At 37.0% G+C, this 13017-nt stretch overlaps 1 protein-coding gene across 1 annotated transcript in view; it reads left to right on the top strand.

Annotated features, from left to right (window-relative positions):
- Akr1d1 (aldo-keto reductase family 1, member D1) overlaps positions 1 to 10274 on the top strand; it is a 56395-nt gene extending 46121 nt beyond the window's left edge. Inside the window, exons 5-9 of the mRNA XM_005405462.2 lie at positions 360 to 482; positions 4203 to 4312; positions 5006 to 5171; positions 7662 to 7744; positions 9119 to 10274. Coding sequence (XP_005405519.1) covers positions 360 to 482; positions 4203 to 4312; positions 5006 to 5171; positions 7662 to 7744; positions 9119 to 9161 — 525 coding nt within the window. The 3' untranslated portion in view covers positions 9162 to 10274. The remainder of the gene's footprint in view (positions 1 to 359; positions 483 to 4202; positions 4313 to 5005; positions 5172 to 7661; positions 7745 to 9118) is intronic.
- Positions 10275 to 13017: the final 2743 nt, after the last annotated feature.

The following is a 13017-nucleotide window of genomic DNA, read 5'->3' as shown; positions in this document are numbered from 1 at the left end:
ACACACACACACACACACACACACACACATACACACAAGATAGCCAAAATAACTGTACTACTCATTTCTATTGGTTTACTGAAGGGAACAGTTACTGCTTAATTGTTTGATCAATCTTGCATGCCTATATCTGGTAATCTGAACAACTACTTTGAAGATAACAATATGAAATATAACAACCATTATTAATCTCCTATCATCTGGTTTTGAAATTCTGTATTGTTTTTAATGTTTTTTTAAATTTCTTTATTCCCTTTAAAATAAAAAATAAAAGTAAAGAATTCCCAGTCAGCTTCACAAACGTTCATTCTTGCTCCCCGAGAAACTGCTTTCTTGACCTGTTGGCATATGCCCCCTAGGCCTTGGAAGCTTGCAAAGACGCTGGCTTGGTGAAATCTCTTGGAGTCTCTAATTTTAACCGCAGGCAGCTGGAGAGCATCCTGAACAAACCAGGACTCAAATACAAGCCGGTCTCCAACCAGGTACAGATGAACAGCTCCCCCAGGTGGGGAACAGGACCCGATATAATATTTGAATAACAAAAAGAGCCTGGACTTTCTTTCAGGAAGTCTTCTGGTTGCTCAGCATAAGTAGCATAATACCCTGGGTCAGTCTTTTAACTTCTCTCAATTTACATCCTTAAGGAAAAATATTTGAAACTTCAAATCCAAGCAAGAATTTTTCTGAAGAAGAAAAGCAATGAAGGGGAATATCAGTATCTGCTTAGATATTGATACGGCATAGACTATTTAAAATAAAGTAAGACCTGACAGGCTGAGGCAAGACTTTGTAAAAAAATTAATTAAAATTAAAAGGCCTAGGTTGTAGCTCAGTGCTGTCTGGGTTCAATCCCCAGTACTACAATCAATTAATCAATGAAATTAAATTAAATAATGGAAGTGCAAGAACCAACATACAAATAAATTGAAGATGACAAGTGTTTAGAAGCAGGCCACAGTATAGTAAAAACTTACCATAAAGTAACACAAACTAATGGCAGAGGGATGAATTGTCTTTATTCAATACTGTGATAAATTGACTTTGTAGAAACAAACACAGAGCTCTGCCTCACATTACTCCCAAGTTCTCTCCCTTTGATCAGAAGTTAAAGAAAAGAGCAGGAGTCACATGTAGATACAATGAGAGCAATTTAATGTTTTAGAGCTCTGGATAGGAAGGGAAACCATGGAAAAATCATAAAGAAAATTTGATAATGCAATAGTATAAAAATGCTAAACTCTAAAAATATTAGGAGCAAACAGAAACAGATAATTATATATTTTTTAAGTATAATAGAAAAGGGGGCTCATATCATTATGAATTAAAGCCCTAATTAAAATCAACTGAGAAAGGGCTGGGGATTTAGCTCAGTGGCACAGCGCCTGTCTGGCAAGTGAGGTCGTGAGTTTGATTCCAGGTACTGGAAAAAAAAAAAAAATCAAGAAAATTGAGGGAAAAAAAAATCACTAAATCTCAGCAGGAAAAAGCAAAAGAAGTGGACAGAAATTCTAAGACTAATTGCAAACTGATAAACATGGGAAATGTTTAACTTACCAGTAATTATAAAAATGTAAATTTAAACCTGGTTTTGTATTGAGTGCTTTTGCTTTATGTTTTATTATAATGCTCTGGGTAAGCAAGAGATGAAATGCTGTTGAGAGCAAGCTGGTTAAGCCTTCCCAGAAACCGTTTGGATATGTATCAAGAGCCTTTAAAAACAGTACACGAGCTTTTATGTCTTGGAATCTATCTGTATTAGTCAGCTTTCTCTTACCTGAGTCACAATCCTTGAAACTCACAGTTTAAAGGAGAGGGTTAATTTGGCTCACAGTTTCAGGGCATTCAGTCAGTGCTGGGCAGACTCCAAAGCAAGACATGGTGGTGAAAGAGTACAGCAGACCAGAGCTGTCCAGCTCATGGTAGGCTAGAAACAGAGCAAGGAAACAGTGCCAGAGAGGAAGAGGCAAGGGACAAGATACAGACCTCAAGGTTATGACTCTATAACCCAGCCAGAAGTATGCTCCCAGAATCCAACAGGGGAATCCCAAAGCCAATCAAATTCATACTCCACCCTAACCACCACATCCCACCCTTGCCAACAAACACATCTCTTCCACCCATACTTAATGTCCAAATAAAGATAGTAAGTTCATAACTTTTGCTAACATAGCAACTGTACTGTGTACAACTGCAAATGTAGCAGTCCCTTTCCCAGCATTTTTCACAAGTCCAAGTCAAAGTCTCTTTTTCTGGGGACAGAAATATAGCTCAGCACCAGGGATATAGCTCAGGGGCACAAGCACCTGCCTGGCAAGCACAAGGTCCTGAGTTCGATTCCCATGCCAAAAAAAAAAAAACAAGAATGTAATTATCTTTTTCTGAGACTCAAGGAAAACTATAAAAATCAAAAACAAGTTGCAGAATTCCAGAATACAAATGGCACAGGGTAAACAACACCATCCCAAAAGAGGGGAATAAGAGGATAGAGAAGAATTGGACCAAAGCAGACAGGGATCCAGCAGGGCAAATATTAAGTCTTGTGGCTCCATATCTGGCACCAGGGTACTCAGTGGTAAAATGTGAGTTCCACAGGGATTGGGTGGCCTCACCCTTATGACCTTGATGGTTGCAGCCCATACAGCCTCCTTTTGAGGTTGGCTCAACTCATGGCCTGGAGCTTTCGTTGGCAGACTTTTCACATTCCTGGCATTCCTGATTTTCTGGGTTTTCTCTGACACTTTTGGCTTCATTCCCATAGCTTCACAAACTGTGCTGTAGAGGCTCCTTGCCTGGCCTTCCAGGCTTTCCTTTGAAATCTAGATAGAAGCCTCCCTGACCTCATAATTCTTGCATTTTGCATGCCAGTAAAACCAGTACCATGTAGATGATATCAACATGTTCCACCAGCTTGAGCAGTATCTGGGCCTCCCTTATACCACAATGAAATAAATCCAGATGAACCAATTCCCAAGCAGACCTTTCTCAAGGAGGCATTCCAGGAAATCCTTTCTCAAATAAAAAGTTTACACTTTTGCATCCTTAAGTCCGTGATGGTTGGGGTCTTGCTGATTTCTGTGATGCTCTCAAGGCCTTTTTTCTTTTTTTTTCTTTTTTTTTTTTTTTTGGTTTTTCTCCGGTACCGGGAACCGAACTCACGACCTTGCACTTGCCAGGCAGGTGCTTTTGCCGCTGAGCTAAGTCCCCAGCCCCAAGGCCTTTTTTCTTGTCCCTACACAAAGCACTCGGATTACTTTCAATCGTGATAATCTCTTATATATGATTCTTTTAGGGCCAAAATTTAAGGTTTTAAAATTTTGCTTCTTTGCTTCTTTGCTCCTGATTCTTACCATAAATCTGGCTAAAGGCAGAGAATATTACCCATACCATGGCTTGAATGTTGTGCTGCTTTAAAATTTCCTTGCCAGATCAATTCGTTTACCACCCTTACTCTTAAATCTCCCACAAGGTCTCAAAAAGTCTTTCTGCCAGGGTATGACACACATGGCCTCTTGTTCAGCTGCTAATCAAGTTCTTATGCCCAACTAAAGCCTCTTGAGCCTGGCCTTCACTGTCTGCATTCCTGTTAGCATTCTCATCTTCTGAGCTCTGACCAGAATTACCCAACAGGCTCTGTCTATAGCATTCTCAGGGTTCTCTAGGTCACATCTCCAAGCCTTCTAAACTCCTCCTGCAAACCAATCCCAAAGGTATCTAAAACACATTATCATGTATAGCCAGAACAATGGCACTGTTATCCTAATAAAACCACATCATGTACCCAAACAGACATTTATGTATATTTATCATGGCATTGCTTAAAATGAAAAAATGGAAACAGTGTAATATAGAAAATTAGAGGAATCATTAAGATGCATTATGTGAAATCATAACAAAAGATATTTTTGAAAAAAATTTTTTAAAAAGGGTGAAAAAAGGGCCAGGGGTATAGTTCAGCAGCATAAACACCAGCTTGGCAAGCGCAAGGTCCTGAGTTCAATTCCTGGTGCCAAAAAAGAAGATAGTTTTGAAGCATTTTTGAGGAAAAAGGAAATAAATCTGACATTAATGAGAAATACTGATAAAATGCAATATGAGGCAATTGTTATTAAAATAGATTTTATTGAACTTTTAAAAAAAACTGTGTAAAATTACATTCAACTACAAGGTCTTAATTTTTTGCTCTGCCCCCCAATGCTACATAGGTTGAGTGCCATCCATATTTCACCCAGCCAAAACTCTTGAAATTTTGCCAACAACATGACATTATTATTGTTGCATTTAGCCCTTTGGGGACTTGTAGGAATCCACGTTGGTAAGTAATGCTGAACAACTCTTCAGAATGTATTTTCTTTGATGTAGGCTATAAAACTAATGAGAATTATTTGATTGGAAAGGCTCTTTGTAGCTGTGTAATCTTAAGGAAGTAATATTTTTCACATAATTATCCATATAAATAAATTAGAATTAATAGTATCTTCCTAACCTGGGTGTTTTAGTGTCAATTACATAAAGTATATGAAGTTATCTATTAATGCCTCATGTGTAGAAAATGCTTAATAAATTCAGTTTAATTATTTGATGCACTTTCTATGCCTATGTTTAAAAATATACTGAACTATTAAATCTGTATTCAGTGGGGACATTTCTGTTATGTGGTCCACAAACTTAAGCAGAAAATTTTCTACTCTGATTCCAAGAGTTGTGCCTCTCCTTCTTCTTCTCCAGCGCTCCTGCCTTTCCCTATTTATGTACTCCTGACCCAGCTTTCATAAAATAACTTTTTTACTCTGAAAGAGTCTGCTATAAAAATTTGCTTCTCTTCTCTTTTCCATTCTAAGAGCAACCATTCATTCAATGAGCTCTTTACATTCAAAAGATGGCTACAGGTGACACCACCTGTCCTGGTAGGTGACCAGGTAAAGAGAGAGGCAGAAGAGACTGATTGATTAACCCTTGGTTCTCATCACTCCAGCCAAATATGATGCCTATTTTGATTTTTTTAAAGGGTGAATGTATCTTCTCCACCTTTGCTAGAGGACACATATTTAAACTCAGTGGCGAAAAAGTACAGTAAGACAGCTGCTCAAGTTGCTTTACGTTTCAACATCCAAAGAGGGGTGGTTGTCATTCCTAAAAGCTTTAATTCAGAAAGAATCAAAGAAAACTTTCAGGTAAGACAACTGCTTTGGAAACTTGGAAACATGGCTCTATTCATTGCGCTACATTCAGAGAATGTTCTTGGAAATTTCAATCACCAATACCTAATACTTTCTCCATAACTTCAACTTCAAATAACCCCCTGCATTAGCAATTATTCTTCTTCAGAACTCCCAACAACAAACTATATAACCTGTAATCTTAAAAAATGAAGTCCAATATACACTTCCTTTCTTCTCCACCCATTTCCACTTCTCTTTCCCTTTATAACAAAACACAGAAAAGAGAAGTCTCTTCTCACTTCCTTCTTCCCCACTCTCTTCTAGACCCACTTAAATCAGGCTTTTACCTTGACCAGCTGAGTACAGCTCTTCTCAACATCACCATGGGTCCTGTCTACAGGACCTTTCAACCAGTTTTAATATAGGCAATGCTCTCTCCTTAAGATATTAACTGTGATGAGAAAGTACAAAAGTTGCAGGATTTGAGGGGGAATATTAGGAGTTCACTTTTGTAATATAAAGTCCACATTCACTTAAGGTAATTTGTGCTATGAAAAAAAGCTCACTGAAAATCAATCTACATAAAATCATTGCATAGATATAAAGGAAAATCATTGCTTAGGTATATTGTAGAGTAGGAATAATTGGAGGTTTATTTTAAAATTGAAACAAAAATTTGTAGAAACATACGTATTTGATTCTCAGCAAAATTTAGTTTCCAATTGCATATATACAGCCTTCTAGAAAAAAGTTAATCAGTGTTGATTTCTTATATGTTTGACAAAATTTTGTGATTACACATGTTATCTTCTATTTTGCAAATATTTTTGCAGAACAATTATGAAGAGAATAATATTGAAAAAAATTGAAGGGCTTTTTTTGAAGGGGATTCGCAATTCTTGAACTTTTTCCAATTATATTTTTTGATACTGAAGTAGATTTTAACCATGTTAAATGCTTTTTTGGGGAAAAAAATGTGTCTGTAATTAGAAGAAATCCCCCAAATCACTCTCACTAACTTTGTGAAATCCTGCATCTTTACAAAATTTCCTTTAGTCTGCCATTTGGCTTAGCTGTGCCTCATGGAAGTAGATGATCAAGCTATCAATTAAGCAAAAAGGAAGTTGGAGTAAGGATTCATTTTTAAGTGATTATTTCATTCATTACTGTGTTTATGTTATATATTTTTGATCCCTTATAATCTCATGAACACCAATACTTGAATGATAAATGATCAAGAAAAAAATTCTCTGAGAAGAGTACTCAGAAATTATCCACAAAACAATTAAGTAATCATACATGATTCATGTTCATGTATGTTCTGAACAGTGATTAAGTGAGTTACCTGCCTATATATTTTGATAGAAAAAGTCAATATTTATTATGTAAATAATGGAAAGTTGCAGAATAATAAAGATATGTCACAAGAGCATCTTTCCTCCAAATGTGTTTAGTATCTGGGAAGGAATATCTGGAAAGGGAAATAAAACAATGGTAGTGAATGATAAGAGGAACTTTCTTCATTTAATCCTTTGTGTATGATTTCTGTACTATTTTACTTCTTTAGAAAGAGCATATACAATGTACCTCAGTTTGCAACTTAATTTGTTTTATGGTTTCGGGAAAGACGGCTACATTTGCATTTGCGTTGGGAAGATGGCTGAGGCTGTGTTTGTCACCTGATGTGGGGTTTGTGAATGGATGCAAAATTTTATCAAAAGCTTTTGTTTGAGAGCCAAATTGTGAACAAAAGCATTCATGAGGTATTACTGTATTTATGAACCACTTGTTTGATTAAAACTTGTAAATCATTAAATATTAAAATGAAGTTAGAAAGATAATAAAGAAAGATATAGAAATGTATAGAAAGGTATATAGAAGGTATAGAAAGATATAGAAGGTATAGAAAGATAATAAAGTAAGAGAAGAATGATAAACAAACTAAATATAACTGAAAAAGTGCTAATAAAGGCCATAGAATAAAATCATAGTGTAAATAAAGTATAAAAACTAGGAAAAAATGCTTATAAGAAAGTATTTGACATTAAAAATGATGAAAGAAAGGATTTCAGAGATAAACTAAAGCAAATTAAAAGTTAAAAATAAACAAATTTAGAAAATGAAAGAAATATTTTTTAAAAGAAAACTATAGGACAGTAGGTAAGCCAGAAATAAAATTCCAGCATCCTATGTGAAAATAACTCTTTACCTTAGAGTTTAAAGTTTCCTAAACACATGTTGTTTCAGAGTATTAAGAATTTCTTGCACGATGTTCCCAACAGAGTTGTCTCAAATACAAAGGGAAAAATACAGTGTTCAACTCCACGTCAGTGGGTGGTCCCTACCACTAGCCCAGTTCTCCTTAGACATCTACAGAGATGACCACCCTCATCTACAGAGATGAGCACTTTGAAGTGCTCCCACTGCTGAATCCCCTCTGGTCCCAATATTGCTCACTTTCTACCTTCAAAATTGTTCTGTCTTTTATTTCCGTTATTTCAGATCTTTGACTTTTCTCTCACTGAAGAAGAAATGACAAACATTGAAGCCTTGAATAAAAATATCCGCTTTGTGGAACTGCTTATGTAAGTTCTGGAGGACCACTGATTGGGTATTGCCCTGAGGTATTAGATTGTCAAATGTCAGCCATGAAGGATTCTATGAAGGAAGCTGATCTATGTTCATGGGAAGTGCCAGGATAAAGTGTGGGCAGCACTTTCTGAATATTAAATATGCCTGGGTATAACACACCTACTAGAGGAACCTACACTACACTTCCACTTGAAAAAGCTTAACATTTATGACATTCCCTGACTTAGATTGAGACATAGTAGACTAAAAACCCTGAAGAGAATTAACTCAATGTGTGTATACATATATATATATATGTATATTTGAAGTAACATGATTTTTTCTCCCCAAAACTCAAAGTGATGTGCAAATTTATGAAAAATATTTCTGGGAGAGAAACATGATAATTTAGACAGAGCACCAAGTTGAGAAAGAACCTAGCATTACAAAAACTTTCTTGTTTGTAAGATGTAAAGATTCTAGTTCCCCCTACTAACTGACTTCTCAGAGCAGAATTTTTTTACTTCTTCGAGGTGTGCCAAATAACCAGCTGAAGTATCCTTTCATTCTCTGAATATTGCAGGTCTTTTAAAAATAAAATAATATTAAACTAGGTCTATAGCTCAGTGGCAGAGTGCTTGCGTAGCCTGTGTGAAGCCCTAGGTTTAATCTCCACCACCAAAACTTAAAAATAATATAGTTTATACACATACAGACAAATATATATTTATATACCCACACATATTTTTCTTCTTCATCAGTCTCCATTAATCTCTCCAATTCATCAAATCACCTTTATAATTTTTTTTACAATCTTCTCTTCAAGAGAACATTTAGGAAAAGCTTATTAAAGTTATCCATAGGGGTTGGAGATTTAGCTCAGTGGCACAGTGCTTGCCTGGCAAGCGCAAGGTCATGAGTTCAATTCCTGGTACCGGAAAAAAACCAAAAAAAAGTGGAAAAAAAAAAGTTATCCATAGAGTTTAGACATTTATTGATCTATTTCTATGGCTAGAATACACACATTCCAGACTCTTAGAGGGTCATTGACTATTGTTATGTAAAAGATAAAGTTATCATTGTCATCATTATCCCAAGTAATATTACTTTGCACACAAAGATAAGGAAGCAAGATTCACATCCAGCGTTTTGTTTTAGGTAAAATGCTGGTACACAGCAACTGACCTTTCCATACCCTACCACACACACTCACTCACATCCAAGGTGCTCTCCAGAGCTGAAGAAACACAGGGAAAGGGAGGATAGTGCGTGAGAAACAAAACACAAATAAGTGAAAGGTGAATGTTGTCAATGACGTGATCAAAGGATGCTAGTAATAGAGTAACTGTGCCACTTATGGAGTAAACTGATCCCTTTTGTTTTGGCAGGTGGAGAGATCATCCCGATTACCCATTTTTTGATGAATACTGACTTCAGAGAGTTCAATTGATTTTTCTCTCTACATCAAGACCCTGTGCTGCGTAGTTCCCACAGAAGAGGCAACAAAAAGTGTTTTACTATCTTTAGAGAAACTAGTGATGGAAACATGTCACACTTAACTTCTGTGTAGTGTAAGTGCCTTCCTCTTAGCTACTTTAAAGAACAAAACATTTAAATGTATTGAAATAACTCTTTAGAAATTATCTACTAATTTTTCTACATCTATGTTTTCTACCGTTGAGTATAGACAAAAACACATTAAGGTTTACAAAATACTTCAGACACAGTATATAAAGTCAAACAACTCATAAATATAGTTACTGTCATTGAAAGTCTGAGTTCTTCAGCACTAGAAAAGGCAACAAAGGGCGTAGAGAGATGACATGCACCAGGGTGCGTGTAGAGGTCTTAACAGTTTGTATCAGTTTGTATCAATGAATGCAATACTGACACAGCCAAAATAAGATCTGCACTTGCATTATTAACAAGGAAGTTATTTGCTATACCATAAGTAGAGAAAGAGGGTGAAATGTAGAAAGGCTTTATAAGGGAGCTAAAGAAACACAATGGTCAGCAAAGATATAATGAATATCATTCCTGAGAACTATTTTGTTCAGCTGAGGCCTTGGGCCATATTAAATAGTTCTGTTAAGGATGTCATTTAAAGTGGTAGAGGCTGGGGATACAGCTCAGTGGCATCAGCACCTGCCTGGCAAGCACAAGGTAGTGAATTCGACCCCCTGTACTGCAAGAAATAAAATAAAATAAAGTGGTGGAAACTTCAACTACATACTGTTAGTTTAACCACTATGGTGCTGAAGACTGACTCACTAAAGTCACCCTTACAAGTACTTCATGCCTATGTGACCAACTCTAATTAAAAAACTGGACCTCAATCATTACTGGGATAATTAAATACTGCCTATACAACTCTATCAGAAGAAAATAACCAAACAGTTGTCCTGGTGTCCCACCTGGACTCTTCCCTATGTTCCTTTCAGTGTGGCTAATTTTAATCTGTATCTTTTTCTATAATAAGTAATAACTATAAATGTAACAGATTTCTTAATTTTGTGAGTCTTTCCAATAAATCATTGAACCTGAGGGTGGTCTTGTATACTCCTTACTATAAATACTTAAAGTAAAATCAAATAAAATGAAAGGACTTCCCTGGGAACTAGACAGTCCTTGGAGAAGCCTGTGAGACTAGCAGTCCCCAAAATTTTGGTACGAGGGATTGGTTATTTGGAAGACTAATCTTTTATAAACAGGATGATGGCTTGGGGATGGTTCAAGCACATTACGATTATTATCTCCTTTTCTCTATTGTTCATTACACTGTGATATATAATGAAATAAGTCTACAACTCAGCATAAAGCAGAATCAATGGGAGTCCTGAGCTTGTTTGCCTGCAATTAGATGGTCCCATCTGGGGTGATGGGAGACAGTGACACCTGAAGTGTGTTGCTTATGTCCAGTCTACTCTAATTGTTTCAGTTGATGTTGCTACAGAATATCCTGCTTCACAAACACAGGATGCTGGAAATGGAAGTAGGTTTTCAGTGTTTTGCTGCAATCTCAGGATATTCCACCTAGATATTAATCCAGAACATCTCAAACATCTGAATTTGTGTCAAACATACTTTTAAAGCCATCATCACTTGCAATCTCAGGCAGCTGATACTCTCCTAGCATGGACAAAGTTGATTCATCAGGCTTATTCACAAATGGGTCATGGAACCATTCCTTCCCAGTTCAGGGGTCCTTTGTGATTGGGAAGTACTGTCAAATTCTGTTGAAAATTGAGATAGGTGACCATCCTTTACTTCAACCCTATTTACAGAGGTATACAAAGTTGGCTATATGGAAGCTGATATTCCCTTATTTGGCTAAAAGAATGTGATAGGGTCTAGCTGAGGCACCCAAGTGTCTCAGCATGGCAAAGCAGCAGTGCATGAGTGAGAATTGCCCTCTCAGCAGCTGGAATGGAGGCTCAAGCAAGAGCCTGTGGAATTCCAGGGCTAAGACATGAGAGAGCATCTCTGCTGAGGCCATGAGACTCAAAAAAATATACACCTTCACAGTAGTAAAGGTGCTAGGTCTCCAAACATCAAATTATCATCACACCACTAAGTGGGGAGCCTCTGTGCCTGGTACGAGAGTGCTTTGTTCCTCCTTTACAAGCCATGCCTGCAAAGTTTTTCTTCCCATACACACCGCCACAACTCCCACCCACCTCTTTGAATGGTACCAATAAACGCCATGGTCTCTCTAACTGTTGGGCCTTTGCCCCACTGTGAGCAATTGGTCATCCCAGAGCCCCAAGAACTACAACTCTCTCTCCCTTTGTATCTTTTCATCCATGTGCCACACTTCCAGGTGGGAGACTGAACCTTCTGTGGAGGTTCTGGTATCTCATCAAGTGACAAATGCAGTTCATTGATCAGGTGGAATATGTCAAATGAATAAGCTAGTTTTTTAACCCATCCTCTATTGCTAGTGGTAACTGTTTTAAAAAATCACTATAGCAGTTCTTGTAACTGAAAAGCTCAGACCAGTGATCTACCTCTAGAAAGTCCCATTTCTGTGTATAAGTGAAGACATGTATGCTGTGTGTTCATCCCATCACAGAGCTGCTTGAACAGATGTGAATTAAAGCAAGTATTTCACTGTGTTATGGTGCCAGCCCAAAGTGAAGCATGTGCCACTTTTTGAATGGCAGCCTCTCCTAACAGTTTAAGGCAAATAGTCTTTGCTTAGCACAGGTGAAACTGCTTTTCACCAATTGTAAAGGACCCCTTAGCTTTAACAATGCAGTTAACCACCAAGACTGCTGCTGTCAGTGCAGAAACATTTAATTAAGTGGTGGCTTTCAATAAACACTTCTGTTCTTTATGTCCACTCTTTTTTCATTCAACAAATATTTATTTGACTGATTGCACACGTGTGTAGTACATGTTTACATTCCTTGCGTGGAGTTGGTGTATGTACCTAATGTATTTTAATTCCTTTTCTTGTTACCTTTCAGTTCCCTCACTCCCTGCTCCAACCATCGCTTTTTTGCCCCACATCAGATCTGTTTATTTTTAAAATTTTTATCAAGTTAATTATAATAAACACAGATTAATAACCAAAGTAAAAAAACAAAAACATATGAAACACATGAAACAATTCCACAAAATTAAGGTACACGCAAAAAATTAAGGTACACTTCTAGATACATTGGCCACAATGAATTATAATTTCATTCTGAAAAGCTTCAGAGGTTTGTCTGGTACTTGGTTTCAATGTGGTGAAGCATTTTAAAGGCTTCATGGCTTTACTGGGTAGCCAGTCATCACACATCACACAAAATAAGTTTGGAGACTGTGGATAATGTACTGCAATAAGCCCATAATTTAAATAGGACTCTTGGTATTATTTTTCTATGCATCTTTCTTTTTGCTAGTGGTCTTGGTGTCTTCTGAAGTCTTGACAGGGCTAAAGTGACTCCATTTTGTTTCTGGCATCCATCTTAGAAGTCTCTGAAACTCTAGATGAACTTACTCCTCATCCCTCCCTTTGAGCTAACCATAAAATCCACAAAGGAGGAGCAAATCATTAACTAAAGGAAAAAACAGTTGGGACAAACTGTGGAGTAAGCTAAACTTTAATCCTGCTTGACTAACTAAAATTATGGGAAATGTAAACCTTGTAACATCCTTGTCAGATTCCAAAGCAAAGTAATATGGTTACCATGGTTACTTGACGATGTTTAAGCACTCAGTACAAATTTCTCTGGGGGTCAGCACTTCTGACTGGCTACAGTTGGGTGCCATCAGCTAGCACCAATAAAGCCTGCTTGTA

This window comes from Chinchilla lanigera, unplaced genomic scaffold, assembly GCF_000276665.1.
Source record: "Chinchilla lanigera isolate Chin_1 unplaced genomic scaffold, ChiLan1.0 scaffold00093, whole genome shotgun sequence".
Lineage (NCBI taxonomy): Eukaryota > Metazoa > Chordata > Mammalia > Rodentia > Chinchillidae > Chinchilla > Chinchilla lanigera.
The sequence above is the reverse complement of the archived record's forward strand: the minus strand, read 5'-3'. Positions and strand labels throughout refer to the sequence as shown.